Below are 25767 nucleotides of genomic sequence, written 5' to 3'. Positions count from 1 at the left end.
ATGATTATTAGGTAATATTGGTAAATTTTTGCTTTAGTTGTGATAGCAGTATTGTATAGCATCTTTATGGGTCAGAAGCCTATATTTGTAGATACAGTTTTATTGAAATGTCACCATTCTTGCTGTTGCATATGATCTGTCTTAGTTAGGGTTTCATTGTTGTGAAGAGACACTATGACCAAGGCAACTCTTATAAAGGACAACATTTAGCTTGGGTCCGTTATCATCATGGTGGGAAGCATGGCATCATCAGGCAGACATGGTGATGGATCAGGAGCCAAGAGTTCAACATCTTGATCCGAAGGCAGCAGAAGGAGACTTGTGTGCCACACATACTAGGTGTAGCTTGAACATGGGAGACCTCAAAGCCTCCCGCCCACAGTGCCACACTTCTTCCAACAAGGCCACACTTCCTAATAGTGCTACTCCCTATAGGCCAAGCATTCAAACACATGAATTTCTGGGTACCCTACCTATTGAAACACCACATGGTCTATGCCTGTTTCCATGGACAACTCTAGAGTTTAATATTGCAGCTGGTAAGCCCTAAAAACATCCATTATCTATCTTTTTGCCTAAAACATTTGTTGTCTATCCCTTGGATTAAAAAGAAGAACGTTACTAATAGTTTTTATATAGGAATATGTCTGAGAAGATACATGCTCAAATACTTAGGGGAAAATATCAATGAGACTTTGGATTGAAAAAACAAAGCAAATATGACAAATTCTTCAAAATTTGAATTCATGTAGTAATATTATAGATGTGTACTGGACAGATTGAGCATCCCTAACTAAAAATTCTAAATTTAAAAATTTGAATCTAAAGAATTGAAAACAGGAGTATGTGAATTTTGCACAAGTATGCTGGCACAGGTGGAAAATTTCACCCCTCACTTTGTGTGATAGATTAGAGTCCAAATCCAAGAACAGCAGAGACATTGTCTGAAATTAACTTCAGGCTTACATCTATAAAGTATGTATAAAATATAAGTGGATTTCATGTTTACATTTGAGTAATATTTAAAACAGAAATTTCAAAATTCTTAACAGCAGCACAAACAACCTAAATCAAAGCATGTCTGATAGTAAGCATTTTACAGAGAGTATATAGCCTGGATGCGTTTTTCAGCAGGTTAAAAATGTTCATGGTAATGGTACTTCTTCACACATTAAAAGTAGAGCTTTAAGGTTTCCAAAGCAGAAATTCCACAAGCCTTCATAATCACCGTGTTCTTTTAGAAATGACTGAGTCCAGCACACAGTGACTTGTCTAAGATTACCTACCCACTTCTTGCAAGCACTCCTTGCTACTTTAGCTTTTAATATACATTGCAAAATGTTTTCCCTAGAAACTTCCTCCTACCTCTCATGGTGTGGGTTAAGTGGGTTTACTGGTACCAACTTGGAACCTTCACCACTGTGTTTGATGTTGTTTTATGCAAAAATGTGTCATGTTCCAAACACCACCCTTTGAAATACAGTTGATCCTCTTTATAAAAGTGAGAGCACCCACTGTGAAGGAGTACAGAATTGTTAAAAACAGGAAGGGGAGCTGGGTGTGGTGACACTCAAGAGGCAGAAACAGCCGAGTAGATAGATCTCTGTGAATTCAAGGACAGCCAGAGCTGTATAGTGAAGCCCTGTCTCAAAAACAACAGCAACAACAAAACAAAAGAAGGAAAACCCCAAGAAGGAAAATTGTATCAAGTTTTGAGTGGATTTGTATTTTACTTGAAAATGTCAATATTTGTCATGGTATGTTATTGTTAGTATTGTGCACTGAATCTCCATTCATAGAACAACACAACAAAGTAGTAAAGAAGTGGAGAAAACTGATCATTACTGAGCCACCAACTACCTGAATAACTTTGGAATGGCATTCTGTCTCTCTTAGTTTCACAAATGTATCTGTGAAATAAAAGAATAAGAAATAATCTCAACTCTTTAAAAGGTATCAAAATGTCTACTGAAAGCTATCACTTACCTGCGTAAGAAAGGAGCCATAGTGCATTCTTTTGGCTATATTTATTTGAAAGCAGCTTACCCTTACTTGAGCAAGAAAGAAGAATTTAAAAAAGAAATTTATAATACAATAGGAGTTGTTTTAGTGAGGTACAGGTAAAGGAGGAAGCCAGATTCTGAGGAAGGACTAGTACTAGTAATTGAACTACCTCTTCCGTCTCTGCATGTCTGTTTATTTTATTCTTACTTCTATGAGTCTGGGAACTCAATCTCCAAGGCAGAAAATGTGACCACACAGCTGCCAGATAATCCATGTGCAAAACTAATTATCCTGCCAGATGGTGGTGGCACATGCCTCTAATCCCTAGTTCTTGGAAGGTAGAAGCAGATGGATCTCTGTGAGTTCGAGGCCAGCTTGAGCTACATAGTGAGTTCCAGGACAACCAGACCTATACCAAATCTATCTGAAGACCCTATCTGAAAAAACAACAAACAACACAAAAAACTACCTCTGTATATATTGCAACACCCAGCAAATGATCAAGTATGCCAATGGTATTGAAAATAAAGATTTTTCAATCAAAGAAATGGTATACAAATGTGAGGTGATAAAATGGAACCTTACTATTGTGCAGTGCTTTCTTGGGATTTTATTTGGAGTGATAGAAGTGTGGCATGATTCAGAGATAGTGCCTGTGAACTATTGTGAAGTAAATGCAGCATAGTCTGAATCTCATTTAACTAGTCAGTGCAAATAGAGATTTCAATGCAATGAAATAGTTCTGGTCTCAATTATTTAAAGTAATAGTGAGTATAATAGGACGCTGGCACTTTAAGAGAGGCGGGATTGTGTCTGTTCCTGACAGCTAGTTGAATTTTAGTCATGCATAGAAATGGAAAGAGTAAGAGATAATGTTTCACAGTAGATCAAGACTTGACAGTGAGATGATAAGCCCCAGAGGAGTGATTTTAAAATGCTCTAGTAGTGAGTCATAAATTGCCTCTACTATCCATTTACACACTTTCATCTTTGAGCACAATACTGTCAGGTACTAAAGAGGGATAGACAGAAAGCAAGGCATATCTAAAGTCCAGTATTTAAAACACTGGTAGGTTATTCTATAACTCCTTCTTGTTTAAAAAATTGTTTTCTTAAACATCAAAAGTAGCATTGTCTGTCCTGTAACAGATGCTGTGAGAGAAGTAAGGAAGTATTCGTCCACGAGTGTCGTGGAGAAGAGCTCGGCCAACATCCCTGGTGCCTACGAGCACACACAGATGAAGCTCTTCAGGTCTCAAAGAAATCTTTATATTTCTGGATTCTCACTATTTTTTTGGCTGTAAGTAAAAAAAAAAAAAAGTACAGTTTTAACACTCATAGAAATCTCTTGGTTTTTATCCCACTTACTCTAAGATCTTTTCATTGATATCTTCGTAAAAGAATGCAAATGATATAGTCAAGTAACAAATCTTAGTTATACTAAAGAAAGTTTGGAATGGAAGATGTGGCCTTTGAAAGGGAAGAGCCAGAATTGGTTGTCCAGTGCCAAATGTTCAGCCCTGAAAACATACATCCAGGTGGCATTATACGGACTGAACAGGTTATATTTAGTAACATATATGTTTGTAGGTGCAATACCAATTCAAAGGGGGAAGAAGGCCTGAATTTGAAGGAGAATTGGCAAAAATATGTGGGAGGGTTTGGAGGGAAGAAAGGAAAAGGAGACAGGTACTTAAATTGTAATCTCAAAAATTAGGGGGGAATGTTAGAGTTTGTAGATCTGCTGGCTGCAGGTAGCCTTGGGTGATCTGGTTGCTGACTTCCTGGACCCATCCGTCTCCTACTGTTCTGCAATTCGTACAGTACACCTCACTCCCACTCTCCTTCCCTACTCACTCTTTTAAAAAATAGTTATCGTTTGTGAAATATCTCTGTCCTTCCCACTTGAGTTATCCTACAAGCTATTCTAGAACATTCTTCCCTCCCCCCAACCTTTGTTTGTTTGTTTTTCTGGTGTTTAAAGAACAGTTATTATTAGGGATGAGGAAATACGTAAGTACAGTAGGCACACAGAGATAAAGAGCTTCTGAAAAGCGAAGTGGTAGGGAAGGACTTGGGAAGCTGAAGCCCTGTTTGTTTTATTTTTGAGACAGGGTCTCACTATGTAACCCTTGCTGGCCTGGAACCTGTTATGTAAACCAGGCTGACTTTGAACTCACAGATAATCTGAGACCTCTGCTTCTCAAGTGCTGGGTTTAAAGGCTAAGCTGACCATACCAGGCCTTCCATTTTTTATTTAACCTTTACTTATCTTTTAGCTCTTTCTCAAAGAAGCCCTGAGGCCATCAGTTCCTCCAAAGTATGCATGTCTTCTCTTAAGTCCTGACTTCGACTTCTAGTGCCATTCACAATTGAAATTAAATACTGTTTATAGCTCCGACTAGAAGCCAGGCATGGTAGCACATGCCTTTAATCCCAGTACTTGGGATTAAAGCAGAGCCAGGCAGATCTCTGTGAGTGTGAGGCCAGTACTTTCTACATAGCGAGTCCCTGGACAGCTGGAGCTATATAGTCAGACCCTGTCTTGAAAACAACAAAAATAAATAAACACATAAAAATAAAAAAAACCTCCAACTAGGACTTCAACTTAAAGGCAAGAACTAAGTTCACTTTTGGCTATGGCCCTTATATGTAACACAGTAGTTCCTTAGTAAATAGCTGCTGAAAGAATAATTGAGGAGATTAATTTTAATATCTTACAGTGGAGATTACATGTAAACATGTCAATATTCATTTTTTTGGATTTGTGCCCCCTTAACAAAATGATCTTTAAACTGCAATTTTTTTAAAAAAATGAGGATTTTCTTGCTGGTTTTGCAATACCATCCAGAAGACAATGGAGGCATACACCTTTAATTGCAGCACTCAGAATACAGAAGCAGGCAGATCTCTGAGGTTAATGCTTGTCCAGTCTAGGAAGTTAGTTCCAGAACAGCCAGGGATATGCAGAGAAACGCTGTTTCAAAAAAACCAAATTAATTAAAGTTTCATTTGACTACTTTAGGCTAATGGTGTATCAAAGGGAAATAACATTGTGTACAAGAAGCCATGAAATACTACTGCATCTGTGTGTTCCTATCTGCCCTCTACCCTTGAAACCAACCCCTCTACACACACACACACACACACACACACACACACACACACACAAAAGAAAAGAAGATAGAATAAAAACTATCTTGTGAAAACTAACGTGTCAGTGTGTCGCATAGTATACCCTTTTGTTTCACCTTTTACATGCAAATGTCCATCACAGTGACTGGTCTGATTTGAGACTTCTGCTATACTATCTACCCTGGATCTCCATAGGGGCACTCCTCATGGATACCTTGTTACCCTGGGTCATAGAGATCCTGCAGCTTTGGATCTGCAGGACTTGACCCTTCACACACTCCAGCAGATCATAGATTGGGTAGATGTTGGGCTGAGCCAACTCAAAGCCCTTGGATTTGAGCCTGGGAGGTAGCTGAGCTGATCAACCAACCAGTTCTCCCACACTTGAACCAGCAGGGCAAGCTCTCCAGCGCTGCCTCGGCTAGCTTTCCCGATGCTGCAACTGGCCAGGGGTAGAGGCAGCTCTCCAGCTCTGTATTCTAATGCTTGTCTTCTAACAGAGGATGCAAAGGAGTGAAGCCCAGCTTGTTTTAACTGACAGACTTGGACGGCAAAAAGGAAATGTCCCAATTAAATGTGCCTCCACCACCATTTCTTTAGACCTAGCAGGAATTATTTGACAATGGCTATTTGTGTTAAAGTCAGACTTCCCAATGATTCATCTAGTTACACATTATTCTGAACTTCATTTGTTTTTTTTTTTTCTTCCTCAGAGTGTTGAGACGTCTGGTTACGCTTATTACTCAGCTGGCGAAAGAAATATCAAACAAAGGAGTGCTTAAAATTCAAGCAGAAAATACCAATAAGGCTGCCAAGACATTCATGGAAGAGAATGAAAAACTAAAATTGGTATTTAATTTTCTTTATAAAAAAATGTGTGAATGCAGTTAGTGTTCACAAGGATAAGTGTACTTTTTATCATTAAAAATAGCATTTTCATAATTTGTCAGGAGAAAGTGACTGAGACCCTAACATTGATCTAAGGAATGATTCTTTTTGTTGTTGTTTGTTGTGTTTTGGAGAAACCTCTGTACCAATGAAGAAATCATGAAGCTGGCCTTGAACTCCGAGATCTTCCTACCCATCTGCTTCCTGACTGCTAGGGTTAAAAATGTGTGACACCACCACCAGCTGATTACTATTCTTTAGGGTTCCTTGCTTCCACACTTTCCCTCAATACAGATTAGTGCCAGTATCCTGTTTCTATGAACTGTGGGTTAATAGGTTTTTTGTAATTGAATTTCTTCTTAAACAATTTCATACATGTATATAGTCCATTCTGTTGACTCTTACCCCTGACCCCTCTTGTCCCTTCCCACCCATCCCAACCCTCTGAACGCCCTCTGTCCCCTTTCCACCTCCATCCATTGTTTTATATTGCACTGAATTTAACTGAGGCTTTCTGTGATCTTGGATTTGGAACTCTCCATTGTAGCTTAGTGGGCTCACCACTGGGTACACAACTGATGACAATTACCCCCCTCTTCCAGAATCTCTCAGTAGTCAGTAGTTCAGCAGGGAAGAATATCGCCCTATGGCCATCTATGACTATCTCTTGACAAAGGCCAATCTTGTGCAGGCCCAGTGCAAGTAACCACAGCTCCTGTGAGTTGAAGATTACAGTGGCCATGTCATACACAGAATATGGCATCTTATAGCCATTCTTGGATTACAAATTTGAAGTCTTCTATTACTGTTAATTTTACTTCATAACCTAAATTAAATCTTTATCATTTTCTGTGTTCATTTCTCTTTCAGTTAAAGTATGATTTGTTTTATGGGAAGTAGAGAGAAATTATTGAGATTACATTGATTATTTTACATCATTTTAAAATCTTTTTTCCAATTCTTTTTTTTTTTAACATATGAATCTGTTTAATGAGGTTGTAAGCAATTTAGAACGCCAGTTTGTGAGGATACATCCTGTTTGTCAGGGAGAACTGAGATCGCAGGTAGCCCTGGAGCTGAGGAACAGCGTTAATCTTTGGCAAAATCTGCGAGTCCATAGCTTTCTGATCAGTCTTTCGCTGCTCTGTAATCTCGTATTTCTCCTTCTCTGTGTCGAAGATCTCGCCCTCCTGATGCCTGGGCTTGCGCAGCTGCTTCTTCTTGAAGCGTCAGTCAGGTGTTTGGGGATTTTAACCCCGCTGATATCAACTTTTGTAGAGGTGGTGATAACAAACTTCTGGTGTGTTCTGCGCAGAGGAACTCTGTTGATAGCCAGAGGTCCAGTCACAAGTAGCAAGCCACTGCCCAGCTGCTTCAGGAAAACCACTCTCTTGCCACTGTGGTGCCCAGTGAGGATGATCAGGATAGTCCCGGGAGTGATGCTGGAGCGCAGCCTCCTCATGTGCTGACTGAAGGGCTTTTTGCCGTGGCTGAGCAGCTTCCGAGGCACGTCTTCCGTAGGATAATACCTAGGCATTTTTTTGAAGCTTCACCACCCGGGTGCCACCGTTCTTGTCCCCACCAACTGTTTTTGGGACAGTAGCAGGGACCTTCTCCTTTTTCTTCTTCTTTTCAACCTTGGTCATGGCAGCTGAGTATTTCCTTTTGTACAAGGCCTTTCTGGAATACATAGCTGATCGGGAGTACCCGCCAATTCCTCTCACCAGGGCAGGAGCAGTGGGGCTTGGCTTTCTTGAGTTTTTTACTCTTCGGTTTACCCTTTTTAGCTGCACCAGCGGCCCGGGGACCAGAGGCAGCAGCATTACCGCCAGCCTTCTTGGCCGCAGGCTTCTTTTCCTTTGTATCAGGCTTCTCCGCCTTTTGACCCGCCATCTTGCAAGACGGGAAAGAGGACTAAAACAGCGGCTTCCAGTCTATAAGCAATCCTTTTTTACAATTCTTATGTTGCTTATATCTTCTGATATCCATGGAATATATGTGTCTGTCACATAGTGAGTTTTGCTCTATTGGAGAGAGAGAGAGAGAGAGAGAGAGAGAGAGAGAGAGAGAGAGAGAGAGAGAGAGAGAGAGAGAGAGAGAGAGTAATTATTGTGAATTTAAAATCTAATGATCTTATAGATTCAGCATTTCAGTTTATAATAATTCCGTGAGGTTTTCTTAGAAAAAAGATTTTCTGGAACTATTAACAAATGAAACACATTTTCCTTAGGAAAGTATTTTTATAATCATGCATTGAGATTATTTCTCTATTACAAACTAAAGAAATATAGTCTTCATGTTTGGTTAATGCCATATTGAGCAGTAGGCACTGGGAACCCTGAGCTCAGTCTTAAAGCCCAGCCTTTACAGAAAGACTTGCCTGCAAGCACCACCTGCCATCAGTTGGAAGCCAGGCAGCCGTCATGTGGCCAGTCACCTCGTATTCATAACTTCTATTTTACTTTTTATGACATTTGTTTCACGTAGATTGTAACAAAAAAAAAAGGAAGGAAAGACCTCCTTTCATAGAAACAGAACTTTAAAAAAAACGCCTCTTTATGAACAGGTTCTTACTGGCATTTTTTATGGAGACATTGTGTTAGAAACAGTTTACATTTTTCTTTGTTTTGTTCTTTTAAAAAATTATTATGGTGTATGCATCCTATGTGGAGAGGGTGGGCAGGCTGCAGTCTATGTGTAGCGATCAGAGGGCAACTTTGAGGAGTTAGCTCTCCTCTTCCATCTTTCCATGAGTCTTAGGGGTGGAGCTCGGGTCACCAGGCTCACATAGCAAGTGCTTTTACCCACTGAGCATCTCACCAAAGTTTATTCTGATTTGAAAAGGCATTGATTGATCCATTGATGTCTTCTGTAATACTATTCTCTAGAAATCAAGATGTAGGTATGGTCTGTATTAAAAAGCTAGTAATAAGTACTTTTTGCTTTCTTTACAGCACAGTCAATTTCACTTTGTACTTTAATGTTGTATGCTTAGTTTTCAACTTTTGATCTGTTTCACAGTGTAAAATCATCCTCTAGTGAATGATGACTACATTCAAAAGCCTCAGCTCTATTCACAGAAAGGCTTTCATCTAGCTCTAGTGCTTTGAAACTGTCCCAACGTCTTAGAGTAATGCACTGTAACCTCTGTGGCGACACACACCCCCTTTTACTTGTTTTCCTTCTAATCTTGAACTATGAGCAGACAATATTTTTATAATTTTTTATAAAATATTTTTCACAGTTGCATCATAACTGAGTTAAATTAGTCCTGTCCTTCAAAGCATCACTTTAAGAGAATTTTAGAAATCATCCTGAATTATTTGCAAAGCCAGTCACTCATGCGAGGAAATTTATTACCTGCTTGCTGATTCCTGGACCTCCCATAATTTGTCTTTTTCCCCCCTTTGATTCCATGCGGCTCTGATTCCCTGATTGCTGTGTAGTGAATCGGACTCAGTCAGTGGTCCTGTATCGTCAGAAGAGGCACCAGTGGGCTAGATTATCAGATATACTTCACTAAAGCTAATAGGCATGAGAAGTTTGTAAACTAGATAAATTCTGTCAATTCACAGAGTCTCCTAAAGGGAATGTAATCAATAAAAGCCATAGGCAAGAATGTAAAAAAATGCTTTTTTAATTCATGTGGGCTTTGAAATATTACTGAAAGAATAAAATTGCCAAAATGTCTCTTTATTGCATATAGGAAGAATATTATCCTGCAGAAAATATATAATCCTGAGATTCAGAAACTTTCAGTTGAGTGCTAATTTCAGCACTACAGTAATCAGCAGTGTGACCGAGGGGCAAGTCATCTCATAGGTTTTGAATTTCAAGGTTCTGTGCCTGTGAATAATAGTTAACTGTATGCCAATTGTGACTTTAAGTACCTCACAGTGAGATATTAACTCTTTTAATTCTTAAACAATACCATGATGTTGTATTGTCTGCATTTTATAGCTGAGAAAACAGGGAAAGGATGATTAAAAAAAAAAAAGTAAAGGAAGTGTGAGACCATGCAGCCTGACTGTAGCCCCCACATTTACAACCACATATTTATTCTGTCCCCCCAACTCCTGTGCTGTCCTATGAAATGATGATTATTTGGTGCCCAAGGCCCATTTTTCTTCTAATAATTCAATTAAAGAAATGAGATAATTATGAAAGAACAGTTAACTTTTTGGGTTTTTTTTTTTTTCAGGGCAAATTCTCTTTAAGTAGCCCAAATGGTCCTTGAAATCACAATATTCGGCCGGGAGAGGGGCTGGCTCCCTGGTTAAGAGCACTGGCTGCTCTTCCATAGGACCCTGAGTTCAGTTTCCAGCACCTACATAGTAGCCCTCTTACCTCTAGTTGTGGGGTATCTGGTACCCTCTTCTAGCCTCCATGGGCACTAGCACACATGGTACACAGACATACATGCAGACAAACACTCATACACAGAAAAGTAAATACATCCTGAGAGAGAGAGAGAGAGAGAGAGAGAGAGTGAGAGAGAGAGAGAGAAAGAGAGAGAGAGAGAGAGATCACAATCCTCCTGCCTCATCTTCTCACTCTGATGTGTGCATTCATGCCTTGCCATCAGTTCATTTTAACTGAGCTGCTTCAGAATGGCAACATGATACTTTACTTCTCAATGACCTTTGCTCTCAGCTGCTTCCTGGGGTGGATGAGAGGGGTGGGCTAGTGAAGACTTGTGTTCTTGTAGCTGGGAGCTGTTGAGTTGCAGACTCCAGCCCTCTTGGTCTCCCTCCAGCATGAATTAAGGATAATAAATTGGAGCAGGTTTACAGGTGCAGTAATGAACACTTATTTACAAGACTGCCACAAACCAAGCTTTTCCCAGTTGGTTGGCGTAAGTCAAGCAGTCACTGTAAACATTCCTGCAGCTCAGTGGTTCCTTCCCAATTCTGGTAATCACCCCCACTGCAGTAATCGTCCAAAGTAAGCCCAATGTTTTTAAATCTATCCTGACTCTTCTTTTCTAGGCTAAAATTGTTTCGAACTTGAAGTAAGCAACAAATTAAAAGAGACTTGGAGAAATTCTCACTCTGCTTTTTTAGAGGCAATTTTTTTTTTTAATTCTAAAAGGTCTGATGGTCTTTCTGTTTCAGACTGTTTCGGTCTTCCATCTCTTCAAAGCTCGTCAGACAGTATGTTGACTGGAGCTTTAATTCCTCCCCTGAGCTGCCTACACCTATCCTACTCCAACGTGGAGTGCCATGTTGTTCTTGTTTTAGCTTTTATGTACCTGTTTTTCCTTTCCATTAGATGAAAGCTACCAAACGAAGACTATAGACCAGGTTTCTCTTCATTCCACCTCTTATAGTATCTTTCATGCCAAAATGTTTGCATCTACGCATTGCTCACCAGATTTTGTGAGTTTTGTCTGATAAAGTACCCACTAATAATAGAAAATGAATCACTCTGGTATAGAAAATTTTAAATCACCATGTTTCCTAACTGTGGAAGCTATCAGAACTAAGCTGCTGCTACTGTGTTTGGTCTACTGGCCCATGCTTGTGAATGCATAAGTTTATTTTCTATTTATGTTATTGTGTGTGGGTTGAGGAGAGGGGTACTGGTCCGTGTGTGCACATAAGCATAGAGGTCAGAGGTCAACCTCAGGTTCATTCTTCAGGTACTATTCACTTTGGTTTTTTGAGAAAAGATCTCTGATTGGCCTAGAGCTCCTAGAATAAGCTAGGCTGATTGGCCAAGTAGTGTGCAGATTCCTCCTGTCTCTATCTACCCAATGCAGGCAGGCTTTACCAAGCCTGTTTCCTTATGTGGGTTTTAGGGATCGAACTCAGTGTGATAACACTTTACTGACTGAGCTATCCCTTAGCTCTTCATATATTTAAAATATAATTTATCTTTCTTTGTAACTTTTATGTTTTTATGTAACTTTTATGATATGTTTCTTTTAATCTGTTTCTAATTTGTAGTAACAGTGATGATTTCTATCTAGGCATGCAAGTTAGGATTTTTTTCATATTTTTAATTGGTTATTTTATTTATTTACATTTCAAATATTATCCCCCTTCCCTGTTTCCCCTCCACAAACCCCATATCTCCTCCCTGTGACCCCTGCCTCTATGAGGGTGCTCTCCCACCCGCCCACCCACTCCTGCCTCAGCAGCCTAGCACTCCCCTACACTGAGTCATTGAGCCTTCACAGGACCAAGGGCCTCACCTCCCACTGATGCCAGATAAGGCCATCCTCTGCTACATACGCAGCTGGAGCCATAGGTCCCTCCATGTCTATTCTTTGGTTGGTGTTTTAGTCCCTGGGAGCTCTGAGGGATCTGGTTGGTTAATATTTTTGTTCTTCCTGTGGGGTTGCAAACCCCTTCAGCTCCTTCAGTCCTTGCCAATTCCTTCACTGGGGTCCCTGTGCTCAGCCAATGTTTGGCTTCGAGCATCCACTTCTGTATTTGTCAGACTATGGCAGAGCCAGCCTCTCAGGGGACAGCTACACCAGGCTCCTGTCAGCAAGCTCTTCTTGGCATCAGCAATAGTGTCTGGGTTTGGTATCTGCAGATGGGATGGATCCCTAGGTGGGGCAGTTTCTGTATGGCCTTTCCTTCAGTCTCTATTCCACATTTACTGCTCAGATCTGTATATTGTTCTTACCTAGAAAAGACAAGCTACAGACATTATTATATCCAGATTAGATTTTGAAGTATAAAGAGCATTTTAAATTATCAACTACATTAAAAAATGAATTTGGTATTGTTTAATGAAAACCAGAACTTTCCTCCCCTGAGATTACCCTGCCATTTCCCACTTACCCATCTTCATCCTGGCAACATTTTACTGTACATACTTCCATGTGTAAAAAATAGTTTCCAGTAGATAATACAGTTATAGCATGATGATTTGTACATAAAACATAAAAATCATCCTTAACCAAAGAAGTCAGTCACATTGAATTTAAAAGCATTATCCTAATTATAGCCCAATCAGAAATTCTTACTTTCATCTCAGAGACATCATCCATAATAAAAGCAGATCTTTTGTTTTGTTTTGTTTTGTTTTGTTTTGTTTTGTTATGTTTTGTTTTGTTTGGGACAAGGTTTCTCTGTGTGGCTCCAGCTGTCCTGGAACTCACTCTGTAGAACAGGCTTGTCTCAAACTCACAGAGATACTACTACCTCTTCGCCCAAGTACTGGGATTAAAGGCATGTGCTACCACCTTCCAGCTAGAATAATCATTTATAGGAATATTTTTATGTTGATGTGTGTCCTTGTGAATGTGTGTGGCGATATGAATGTACATGTAGTTGCACACAGAGGTCAATTGGGTTCCTCTGGAGCTAGATATATAGGGAGTTGTCAGCTGCCCCACGTGGATGCTGGGAATCCCACTCAGGTCCTCGGTAGAAGTGTATGTCCCCTTAACAGCTGAGCTCTCTCTCCAGCTTCACAAAACTCTGTGTGTTTGCTAGCTATCAAGTTTCTATTAGTAAAAGTACTTTATAAAAGATATTAATAAAGACCAATAATTTAAATTTGTTCAAAAAATATCCAACTGTTGCAATCTAAGCTTATTTTTTCTTGTAACTCTTTTATGATAGGTGCTAAAAAATAATGACAATGCTGAAGAACACATTTTGGAAACTGAAAATAAAAAGCTAGTAGAAGACAAGGAAAAACTGAAAACTGAGCTGAAGAAGGCTTCCGATGGTAATTTTGCATGCATGTATAAAGGGGAAGGACTATCAGATATTTTATGCTGTCACATACACCTCATTGGTTTACTTTAAACAAAACTAAATGCCCTCTGGCCAAGCACTGAGGATGGCTTATTTATAGATCTCTATTCGAATATGAAATTGAAACTTTGTGCCAAGAGAAACATGTTCTGTTATGCAGAAAAACATGTAGGTGTTTCAGATTTGTGTTGTAAATACAAATGTGCTTGCCTCAGCAAAAGAGCTATGGGCTTGAAAACTTTCCTATAAACAGATTTTTGTAAAATGAGTCACATTTCTTTCAGTCATCATGTATTACTTCTTTAATAAAACTAATCACAAGGTGACAGCCTTGATAGAATAATACATTGCTTATCTTAAGCCCTAATATTTCCAACACACTAAACTTAAATTAAAAAAAATTTTTTTTTGAGAAAGACAGAAAGTAAGCATCAGTCTGGGATACCAGTTGAGAAATTGCACTGTAGGTTCAAATTGGGGCATCCTAAATCTAAGTCCAGGAAGACAACTGTTATTGTGCTAAAATAAGGTCCAGTTGTTCTTAGTCTATCAATACCCATCCTATAGTCAAGTCGATACTCCAGATCCACTGTTAATTCTAACGACCTGTTGAGTGTGTATAGCTTGCCCCCGGCAGTGTTTCTACAGTGGAAGCAGATAATGCTTGATGCACAAGGAAGCCTGTCAGGTGTTCATGGTTAAGACGGTTGGCTACGGTGACGATGAATGCATAGACCTTCCCCAGGTTCACGTCGTCGGCTACTTTAGGTTGAAGGTAAATAGGATTCAGGGACTAAGTCAAGACCTGCTTGAGATCATTACGAGTTTAGGTTTGCTTTAAGTTGCTCTCAGCACAATAGAAGTCCTCTGAAATATTACTTGCTATTGTTAAAAATCCATCTACATTATTTGGTCAGGATTTATTTCATAAAGGCATATTTGAATTTTAAATTGAAATTCCAAAGATAAAAGCTAATTCTATATACAAAAACCCAGATGAGGATATTTCATGTGCTGCAAAATTCTTTGATCACTTCACTACTTTTTTAAATTTTTAAATTTTTTTTTTTTTAGTATGTGTGGGTGTTTTTCCTGTATGTATGTCTGTGCACTACATGTGTGCCTAGTGCCCTCAGAGGCTAGAAGAGGGCATCAGATACTCTGGAACTGAAATTACAGAGTTGTAAGCTTGCATGTGGGTGCTGGGAACTGAACCCAGGTTCTCTGAAAGAGCAGCTGGTACTCCTTATCCACTGAGACATCTCATCAACTCCTAAAATGTCTTATTTAAATTTAAGCAGTGAAATAAAAGTGGAAGACAAAGATAGCTTAGAATTACTGGATTAAAAGTCCAAAGTACTCTTCTAAACAAGACTTTTGGTATAGCTGCAAACTCAAAAGTCTTGTTTTAATTTAATACTATTGTATTTACTGTAATTCCAAAATACTTAGATATAGTTAGGAAAGTTTAACATTTACATAAATATTAATTTAGTAGTCCCTATCTTCTGCAATGGTGATTTTTTTTTGACTCATAATATGTTGCTATTCATCCTTTTAAAGAATGTAAGGAAGTATTTCAAAAGTATATTTAATTAGTAAAAATGTTAAAAAATCTTTTTATATCTGACATGGATCTCTTGTTTTGTAAGTAGGTAATATAACATTTACAAAAAAAAAAAAAAACAAAACAAAGCCGGGGGGTTAGCTCAGTTCATACAGTGTTTGCTTAGCATGCACAAAACCTTGTATTCATTCTATAACACTTCATAAACCAGGCATGATGGTTCAGGACATTGATGTGAAAGGGATCTTACCTACAGGCTGGGTTTTAGACCAGCCCTACCAGCATTAAACTGTCAAAAAAATTAATAATAAGGATTTCAGTCAATAAATTGCTTGTCAAGCAAAGAGGACCTGAAGCTGGCCATAGTGACATACACCTTTAGTCTCGCACTTGGGAGGCAGAGGCAGCCAGATCTCTGTGAGTCTGAGGACTGCCTGGTTTATATAATGAGTTCCAGGAGAGCTAGAGCTACAGAGTAAGATTCTGTCTTGAAAACAAGCAAACAAAAAAAAGATGAGGCCTAGTGGCTATCTTAAAGCCAGAATGGTGACAATCAACTGTAGTTGGAGCTCTGAGAAAACAAAAACAGAAGGATCTTTAGGGCTTGCCGGCCTAAGCTAGTCTTTGTATGATCAGTGAGCAACCAGGTTCAGTGCACCCAGTGTTGACCTCTGGCTTCCATATGCACACAGCATAAATAAATGTAAAAAGTCAAGAAATCTAGCAAGATAGCTCAGCAGTAAAAGTATTTACTGCCACCACTCACTACCTGAGATGGAGCCTCAGGACCCACATGATAAAAAGCAGGAGGCATCTCCCTCAGCGTGTTCTCTTTACCTCCACGTCTGTGCTTGTATGCACTGCATGTTCTCACACAGACACAGTCACACACACACATACACACACAACACGTTAAAAATAAATGAATGAATGAATTAATAAATAAATTGTAATGTTCTCCAAATATGATAATAGGTGATATTCTCATTCCTCTCCAAGCAATTTAGTCTCCTCTTTCTTTGCCATTCAAAATTTACAATTTACACTTTACAAAAATGAGGCTTGAGGGAGGCATGGGTGCTGAGGACATTCTCAGTCGTGTCAAAAGCCTCAAGAGGGATATATATACTCAGAATACGAAATAAATTTTAAAACAACTTGTAATTTTAAGATACTTTAAACTTTAGCTTCTTAATCCTGACATAAAACCAAACTCAGTATTGCTTCAGCATTTATTTAACAGAAAACTTGGGTGTTTGGAGAAAATGAACTCTTTAATACTATTGGCTTGTGCTTATAATCTGATAAGAAGATCTACTGGTCCTGTGTTTGAACTGTAGACTGTCGGACTGCTTTCAAAGGGAGTCAGTGTTGAACTCAAAGCAGACTTTACCTGTTTGAGTGTGTCCTGTTTGGTTTCTGCAAGATGTGTAATATTTTATGAACACATTTCATTAACGTGGAAAACTTTTTTAGGTAACATTCTTAGTGACCTTGAGAAGCTCAAAAGCTCTGTTTCCAGAGATGTTCCTTGCTGTTCTCTTGACTTATACCAGGAAAATTCATGGACAAGACTAAGAAACTGAGACAACTCCTAAAGTTTTATATGATTTTAACAGTACACTGCTTGACACACAGCTGCATCAAATACTCATTTAAATATTTCTAAAAATTGGGGATACTAAGATGACATTGTTTAAGCACTTTTCAGAATGATCTTTTAATCATTCTGGTATTTTATAGAAAGTTTCTCAAAGGAATTTTCTTTTGTACTTCTATGATCCACATTAAGTATTTTCTCAAAGTTTTTTTTAGAGAAAATAAAGTATTAAATATAAAGGTTTATTTAAGCTAATTTTAGCACCAAAACACAAGAGTAGTATTCTTTACTCTATCCTTACACTCTAGCAGTTAAGAGCACTTGTTTCTGGACTGGAGAGACGGCTTAGTGGTTAAGAGCACTTGTTGCTCTTCCAGAGAACCAGAGTTTGATTGCCAGAAACACCAACATAATGGTTCACAATTGTGTGTAATTCAATTCCAAGGGATCCAGTGATCTTTTCTACCCCCTCGGGCTTCTGCTTGCATATAGCATATATACATACACTCATGCACACACATAAAATAAATATTTTTAAAAGAACACTCTACTAGTAAATATTCCAGTTTTTAATCTCTGGCTCAGAGTTTGGCTAGTTAGCTATTTCTATGTTTCAGTACATTAATATTAATTACCTCCGAGATCAGAAGAGAGCACACATATCCCAGAGCACCTAATTTACACTTAAGACTACCTAGTCAGGTGCAAGGATCTAGTCTTTCACTTTAATAATCCATTTAACAATAAGTCTGATATCCCAGTGTGTTGAGTAATTGGGAAAGGGCTTTATTATGAAAAATCAGATCCTAAGCTGTAAGGAATTTATAAAGCTCATAATAGAAATAAACCTGTGTTGTAGTAAACCTGCTGTTCAAAAGATTAATTTAATTTAAAGACCCTTCCAGGATAATTAGTAGTAGTTGTTCCTACAACTAAATCTTTCTCAGTGTTTCTACTTATAGCTAAAGGAAACATCTACTACCCAAATATTGAATGCATTTAGGCCATGGTAAAACTACATGATACTTAACTAGAAATGATAATACCTGTTCCTCATGCCTTTAAGAACAGAATTGTCCAGGCATGGTGCACACCTTAATCTCACCACCAAAGAGGCAGAGGCAGGTAGATCTCTGTGAGCTCAAGACTAGCCTGGTTTACAAAGTTAGTTTCAGACCAGCCAAGGCTGTTTGTTATACAGAGAAACCCTGTCTCAAAAACTAAAACAAAACAAAACAAAACAAAACCCAAAAACCCAGGATTACATTTGTAACTTGCATTACTTAAAAAGAAATCATTAGGGCTGCCAACCTTAGAGCAAAGGTTATGTAGCAATTCACATCTCCTTAAAAAGGAACCTGGGAGAAAGAGTGGATAGTGTAATCCCTGCATTACAGGGATGGAAACAGCAGGATCTGTCTGCTTCCTCCAGCAGACAGTCACATTTGGCCTGGGCTACTACAGGAGCCTGTCTCAGAGACAAACAAGAATTGAGGCACAGTTCCTGATCCTTCTTCCTTCCGTTTCCCTTTCCTTTCTTAATTTTTCTATTCATCGTATTTTAAAGAATTCTTCAAAACATGCTTTGTAAATCATTTAACATGAAAAATAATTAACACTTTTCTTAAAAAATATACCTGTTTCCAGGCATGGTGGCACTCACCTGAAAACCCAGCACTTTAGTGGCTAAGAGCAAAAGAATTATGAGTTAGAGGCACCCAAGTTATATAGCATGACCCTGATTCAAAAAGAAAAATATATATCTCTTAAGGGAAAAGCAACTGTTTAATGACTTTTCTAAATAAAGGCTGTATAGCTAGAACAGAGACAGAGTATAATGAACTGAGTATAATGTGTACCTCAGTGCTTAGAAGCATGTAATAGAGGCTTTAGTTCTGAGCCAGGGAGCAGAACACTTGTGTACCCTCTCTAAAATACTGGTGATTCAACGATCTTCCTAGGTGAATGCTTCTCTATTACTTTGCTGTACCTTGAAAAATAAAAACTAAAATTTCCTTTCATAGACTGCCTTTGCAACCTCAAAATGTATTTTTTTTAATTTCCTTTTTTACTGGTAGTAAGTTTACTAACAAAGGAAGCAGAGACTGAAACTGATAAGTGATTTTCAATAGAAACTGAAAATCACAACCAAATGCAGAATCATAGGACACTTCTGCTCTGTATAGCCAGACATCTATATTCCTGCCTGAGTCTAAAGGATAATGTAAGCTTTTTATGCAAACTTAAATTATAGGATTTCCAGTTCCTGCAGATAAACGTGTATCTTTCTAAAATTAAGTTCTCAAGGTCTAATCTCTGGATACTTCTAGTAGTAAAATTATTGTGGACATGAATCATGAATTAAACTATCCTTTCTTTTCTTTTTCTTCTTATGGTAGGTTTTTTTGTTTGTTTGGTTTTTGTGCTTTGTTAGTTTGTTTGTTTTTGTTTTTGAGGCAGGATCTCATGTAACTAAAGCTGCTCTGTAATTCCTGATCCCCCTACCTTAACCCTTGCCTTGCAAACTTAGTTATCTGACCAACCCACTTGATAGTAGCTTTTTAAAGTGATTAAAGCCTATGACCAATCCTTTTAGTTAGGCAAGTAATGCACTTATTAACTCATCTCTATATTATCTGTGTATATGGATGGTTGATGGTATGATCAAACTATAAAATGAGTCTTGCTTCCTATAAAATTACTTTCTTAGAGCCTGGCAGTGGTGGTATGTGCCTCTAATCCCAGCACTAGGGAGGCAGAGACAGGTGGATCTCTGTGAGTTCAAGGCAAATCTGGTCTCTGAAAAGGATTACTTTATTAGGACAAATATATAATGGTGATATGTTATTGTTTGTTTCCTTTTTACATTCCCATTCAGTTATATTTTCCTTTTCTGTGAACTCTTACTATTCCCAAATAGCAAATAAAATTACCTATACCAAGGAAAAGCTTTTGTAATCATTACAGAGGGTATTAGCAAGAGAAAACAGACTATTTAATGAAGATTATAGAGTCCAGATAGGTGTAGCAAATATATATACTTAAAACAATAGTTTTACTTCCTCCTCTAAATGATACATTAGGAAGCAGGAAGTCTACCCAAAAAAAATCATAAATAGACACAGCCAACTGCATTCTGAATAATCTTCTAAGGGACAAGGTCAATAAACACAACTCTCTAAATTTTGATCAACTTAAACTGGCAGAAAAATGGATCAATAACATTGCTCTTTTGAGTGGAACAAAGCATATGATTGACAGGTTTGTTGATGTGTCATTCTAGGACGCAGTGAATTGTGGAGATAAAATGTTGGGTCCTCTGTGGGGGAAAAAAAGAATGTCTTAATATTTTGATGTTCTTTTGCTATACTTCCTAGCTAGGTATACATGATTATTAAAGACCTTTATGGTAAATGTTTTTACAATGAGTATATCACCTTATAGAAACCTATTTTTATTGCAGAGGGAGTACAGAAAAATTAAACTGGACAACTTGCCTAAAAATACTTAGGAAATAGTTGAAGAGATGGCTCAGCGGTTAGGAGCACTGATTGTTCTTCCAGAGGTCCTGGATTCAGTTCACAGCAGCCACATGGCGGCTCACAGCAGTCTGTAGCTCCACTTCCACAGGCTCCAACACCCTCACACAGATGTACATGCCATACACGCAGGCAAAACACCAATGTACATAAAATATAAAAAGATGCCTAGGAAAAAATACAGCAAATGATTAATACATAATAATTACCTTTGGCATGTACAATGGATGTCTGTCTTTAGTTTAAGTTATTTTCTATAGTGATTTACTTACATACAATGAAAAAGTAATGGTTTTGTTGGTATTTTTATTATATTATTTTTTTTCAAAAACCCTGGTAAGACAGCTAATTTTGGCTTGGAATATTTGATCAATTGACTCAATTTCTAACTTCACCTAGAAAGTAGATTTTCAAAAAGTTGTTTAAGTTGGAAATCTGTGGGGAAGCACAGGGTAATCTTGGTCAAGTTGGTAAATCTTTTTAGAAGACAGTTTTCTCTCCTATAAAATTAGGTAAGAAACTAAACTAGAATGTCCATTATGTAGCTCCAAATAATGTTTGTAATTAAGTAAGCATGACTATGGGAATAACTTCACTGTTGTCCTTTTGACCTTTAAATATATATTTTTTTTCATGAGAGAAAACTTCACAGTGACTTCCCTTTCTCCAAATCTTAAATTCAGCAGGTGGATAATTAAATAATATTCTTGACTTCAAAAAGATGTTTCTAGCAGTCATTAGGGCAGGACCTGGCATGTTTGATCCATCTCTTAGCTCTCCATTCTTAAATGTTGAATTCTCTTGGGTGGAACATTGGAAGAAGAGGACATGAGCCAGTCAAATTACTTCGCATTACTGTATGGATGCTTATGTAGACCATCTGCTGAACCCATTGGTATGGAATGATAAAAGTTCATGACAGCAGAATTGATTTGAAAAAGTAATTAGCATGGTCTTTTTTATATTCTATTAGGAAAATAAAAATGAGACGAGATCTATTCAGCGCTCAAGAGTGTTTGCTTTTGCAAATAGCAAGTATAACCTAAAGCATGAATCTGAACATATTACCTAGCATATCTGTATATTTCTGGTACTGTTTATAATTTTCTTTTTTCTAACTTTATAATGTTTTGCTTATATAAACTTAAATGTTAATTAGTAGTAGAAGCTTACAAGAAAAACAGCAGACTTGTGAGGCTCTTTTCACCAGAAGCAAGACCACTCATTCATTGTGTTTATTAATTATTTGGAAAGGAATAGGAGGTATGGTCTTGATGCAAGAGGTGTGTCACTGGGGGATGGCTTTAAGGTTTTACAAGATTCACTCTATCCCCAGTGTACTCTTTGCTTCCTTTGTGGATTGAAATGTTAGTCAGCATGCCTTCACTTTGCCATCGTGGAATCTAACCCTCAGAACCTATAAGCCCATTTAAATACTTTCTTTTGTAAGTAACCTTGGTCATGGTGTTTTATCACAGTAATAGAAAAGTAAGACAGAAGCGGAGCACAATAGAGGGGTGATTGGTTCTTACTGATACCACTGAGGGAGCTTTTACAGAAAAGAGTGTCATTTTCCCTGAGTTATCAGGATGGAGAGGATTTGGGAAGCATAAATGAGGTAGGACTAGCTTCCCTGACTTCAAGAGTGTTCATGAAGCAAAATGAAAGGCCTCATGACCAAATTATGGTTTATGTCTGAGCAGGAATGATGAAGCTGGCAAGAAAAGTCGTATTCTTTGCTTAGTAACTACACCAAAGTTGTTATTGGTTTGTTTGTTTGTTTGTTTGTTTGTTTTGAGACAGGGTTTCTCTGTGTAGCACTGGCTATCTTCAAACTCACTCTGTAGACCAGGCTGGCCTTGAACTCAAAGATCCACATGCTTCTGCCTCCCAAGTGCTGGGATTAAAGGCATGCATCACAGTCACCTGTCCCAAAATTACTGATGCTTCTTTCACATATGGTACACACAGTGGAGCTTATTTTATTTAAACATTTGAAAGCCTGCCAATCAATTTCCTGGCCCAGAATACCAAAAATTGTGTCAGCATGGATAAATCCTTATCAGCTCCAAAATTTTAAAACACTTTTCCTATGGGCCTCATTCATTTCCTCCCCTCCTAAAATGTAAGGCTATTAAGATGAATTCAAAGAAACAATTTTTTTTGTCTTTTTAAAATATTCACATGAAAGAATAAAATTATTTTTGTATATTAATGTTTGCTCTATAGTATATTTTTAGGTAGCTTTGTTTCTATCTCAAAAACATCTGGCTGTCCTTGCCAAGGAAGCAATTTGCTAAAGTATGTCCAGTTTAATCTCTCTGCTATTAGTCCAGCCTCTCACATTGCTATTAAGAATGGGAATTTTTGTTGTTGCTGGCGGTGGCTGTTTTATTTGCTCAACCATGGTTATGCCTCTGCACTATTTAAAACTCTTTGTTGGCTTCCTTGTCACAGAGGTGGCAGTTCAAGATGTGCAGTGTGGTATGCAGTGATCTGACCACCAGCACATCTCCAGTCTTATCAGCTTTAAGTTTTACACTCCTTTCTTATCAGAGCGTGTGCTTACAACAGTGGCATCTCATCACTTTTCCCCTTTGCTCAGTTTTAAATGTCTCCCTGCCTAGAACCCTGATCCTTTACTCTCGTAAGTGCAAGCATACACTACTTGATGCTCATCCTTCTGCCCCAGAGTTGCTACTTCTAGGAAGCTTCTCCTGAAGTCTCTCCCTTTAAACATGATAGAGTGCCTTCCTTCCATATCTTCCATTCCTGCCCAGTTACTAAGCATGCACTCCAGAGAAATTACTGAGTTTGTTTATTTCTTTGTTTGTTTGTTTGTTTGATGTGTGTAGGTGTTCTATTTGCATGAATATCTGTGCATTACAAGTATGCCTAATGGCCCCAGAGGCCAGAATAGGGTGTCAGATCCGTGGAGCTGGAATAACAAATGGTTGTGAGCTGCTGAAAATTGAACCAGGGGCCTCTGGATGAGGAGGCAGTACTCTTTCTTAATCACTGAGCCATCTCTTCAATCCCTTGTGTTTTGAAGGAGTTTATTATAGGCTTAGAAGACAGACCTTAGAAGGTAGGAAACAAGCAGAACTCGAGCAGGAGTGAGTCCCAAGGAAAGGTGTGACCCTGGGGGTCATTGTCAAGGGGTCAGTAAAGTTGTTTTAACTGGAGGGATGGGAATGAGCCGTTATTCCAGCTGCCCCAGCTCTAAGGTGTCTTTTGTATCACTCCATCTTAGGCGTCAGCATCTCCACATAGCTTCCAGCCAGCTGGCAAAGTATAAATGTTTATCCTGGAGATAATTTCAATGTCGAGCAAATTCCTTCTCTGGCAGCCTGCCATCACCCCCCTCCCCACAGGACTTCCTTCAGTTCTTGTTTCTCTAAGGAGAATCCTGGGGGAATTTCTTGGGTCTATTGTTTGAATAATCTATGCCTTGGAGTATATAGAATAGATACCCTCTTCTTCATTTGTAATATCATTCAAAACTTCTGAAAACTTGACACAAATTTTTTATTTAAAAATTCATTTATTTTAGGCTGGGAAATAATGGCACATGCTTTTAATCCCAGCACTTGGAAAACAGAGGCAGATGAATCTCTGTGAGTTCAAGGCTAGCCCTAATCTACAGAGGAAGTTCCAGGACAGCCAAGACTACACAAAGAAACCTTGTCTTGATGCCCTCCCCCCCAATAATTCATTTCATTAAAGAAATCTAGGGGATTATGATAAGTTCTCAGTTACTTAGTACTTACAGCCTAGTGACTTCTAGGCACTCCTGTATATAATGTAGTGGTTAAAGACACTTGCTGCCAAGCCTGATGACCTGAGTTCAATCCCCAGGACCCACATGGTAGAAGAAGAGAACACATTCCCACAAGTTGTCTTCTGACCTCGTGCACACACACACACACACGCTTCTCTATGCTATGAAACAGGTGTGGAGATCAGAGGAAAACTTTGAAAAGTGAATTGTCTCTTTCCACTCAGTTGTCAAGCTTGGCAGCAATGAGCCATCTTGCTGGTCCTTATAGTATTTCAATAGTACATACTATACATGTAATGTATCACTGTTGATACTGATCTGGATCATCTGACTGAGAAAGTATCTGTTGAGTCTCAGTACTCTAAATGGACTCCTCCTGGCCTCTCAGCATACTATAATCTTCAGAAGGAAATACTGTTTACAAACTACATCAAGAGATTATAAGTATTCTATCACCTTGAGAGCAGAGAATTCACATATATTATTATACATTATTAATTATTTTGTGTAGGCATGTCTGTTCTCCCTGTTTGGTTATTCATGTCAGTGTGAACTCATGAGAAATTATATCACACTCTAAGTTATACTTTAACACATTTTGTTGATTGTATTATCTATTTGGGGCCATTTAAGGCTCTTTTGATTAGCTTCTAGATTTCAGTTATGTCAGGCTGTTTGCTTTGGTTTGGTTTTTAGAGCACTTTCTTACTTTATGGACTCTGATACTCAAAGATAATCTTAATTTTTCTTGCTGGTACAATTCCATCAAAATATTTCAAGTATTTTTGTTTGCCTTCTTCTCCAGCTATCCTGAATATGTCTTCTTCTTCTTTTTTTTTTCTTTCCTTTTTTTTTTTTTGATTGACAATAGAGTTGTGCTTATCTTTTGGAGACCAAAATTTCTATCAGATAACTATAAAGTAATACATCATATTTTTTTATTTTTTATTAGATATTTTATTTATTTACAATACAGATGTCATCCCCTTTCCCCATTTCCTCTCCCTAGAAACCCCTATCCCACCCCCCTCCTCCTTTATGCTTTTATACCACTTTGATTACATGCATGTATTAAGGTCAGTTTTAGGTTGAGGGTCTAGCAATACAATAGATGCAAATAGTCAAGAAACAAGCAATACAATAAACACACATAGTCAAAGAAAAGGCAAGGCATTAAACCCAATTACATGAACACTCCAGTGATCACTGTTTCTAAGGGATTAACAGGATGACCAAAGTATCTGAGCCCACTTCCCTGTCCTAGCCCAAGGTCATTTTCATGTCTGAAGCATACTTCCTTGTTCTAGCCTAAAATTTAGATTCCTGTCTGAAATTACTTCTTTGTTCTAGCCTAATATTTAGGTTCCTGCCTGAGATTACTTCTTTGTTCTAGTCTACGATTTAGATTCCTACCTGAAATTACTTCTTTGTTCTAGCCTAATATCAGATTCCTGCCTGAAGCCTACTTCCTTGTCCTTGGCCAATGTCATATTCCTGCCAAGCAGCCCATTTCCTTGTCCTTGGCCCATGTCAGC

General features: G+C 38.3%; 1 protein-coding gene and 1 pseudogene across 1 annotated transcript in view; one reads left to right on the top strand and one right to left on the bottom strand.

Moving 5' to 3' along the window:
• Bcap29 (B cell receptor associated protein 29) overlaps window positions 1-25767 on the top strand; it is a 41123-nt gene that overhangs the window by 4275 nt on the left and 11081 nt on the right. Inside the window, exons 4-6 of the mRNA XM_028768846.1 lie at window positions 3154-3304; window positions 5853-5988; window positions 13608-13716. Of these exons, the coding sequence (XP_028624679.1) occupies window positions 3154-3304; window positions 5853-5988; window positions 13608-13716 (396 nt within the window). The remainder of the gene's footprint in view (window positions 1-3153; window positions 3305-5852; window positions 5989-13607; window positions 13717-25767) is intronic.
• On the bottom strand, window positions 7035-7920 carry LOC114622407 (annotated as a pseudogene).

This window comes from Grammomys surdaster, unplaced genomic scaffold (assembly GCF_004785775.1).
Source record: "Grammomys surdaster isolate TR1022 unplaced genomic scaffold, NIH_TR_1.0 188, whole genome shotgun sequence".
NCBI classification, from domain to species: Eukaryota; Metazoa; Chordata; class Mammalia; order Rodentia; family Muridae; genus Grammomys; species Grammomys surdaster.
Note: the sequence above shows the minus strand (reverse complement) of the source record. Positions and strands in the feature narration are given on the sequence as shown.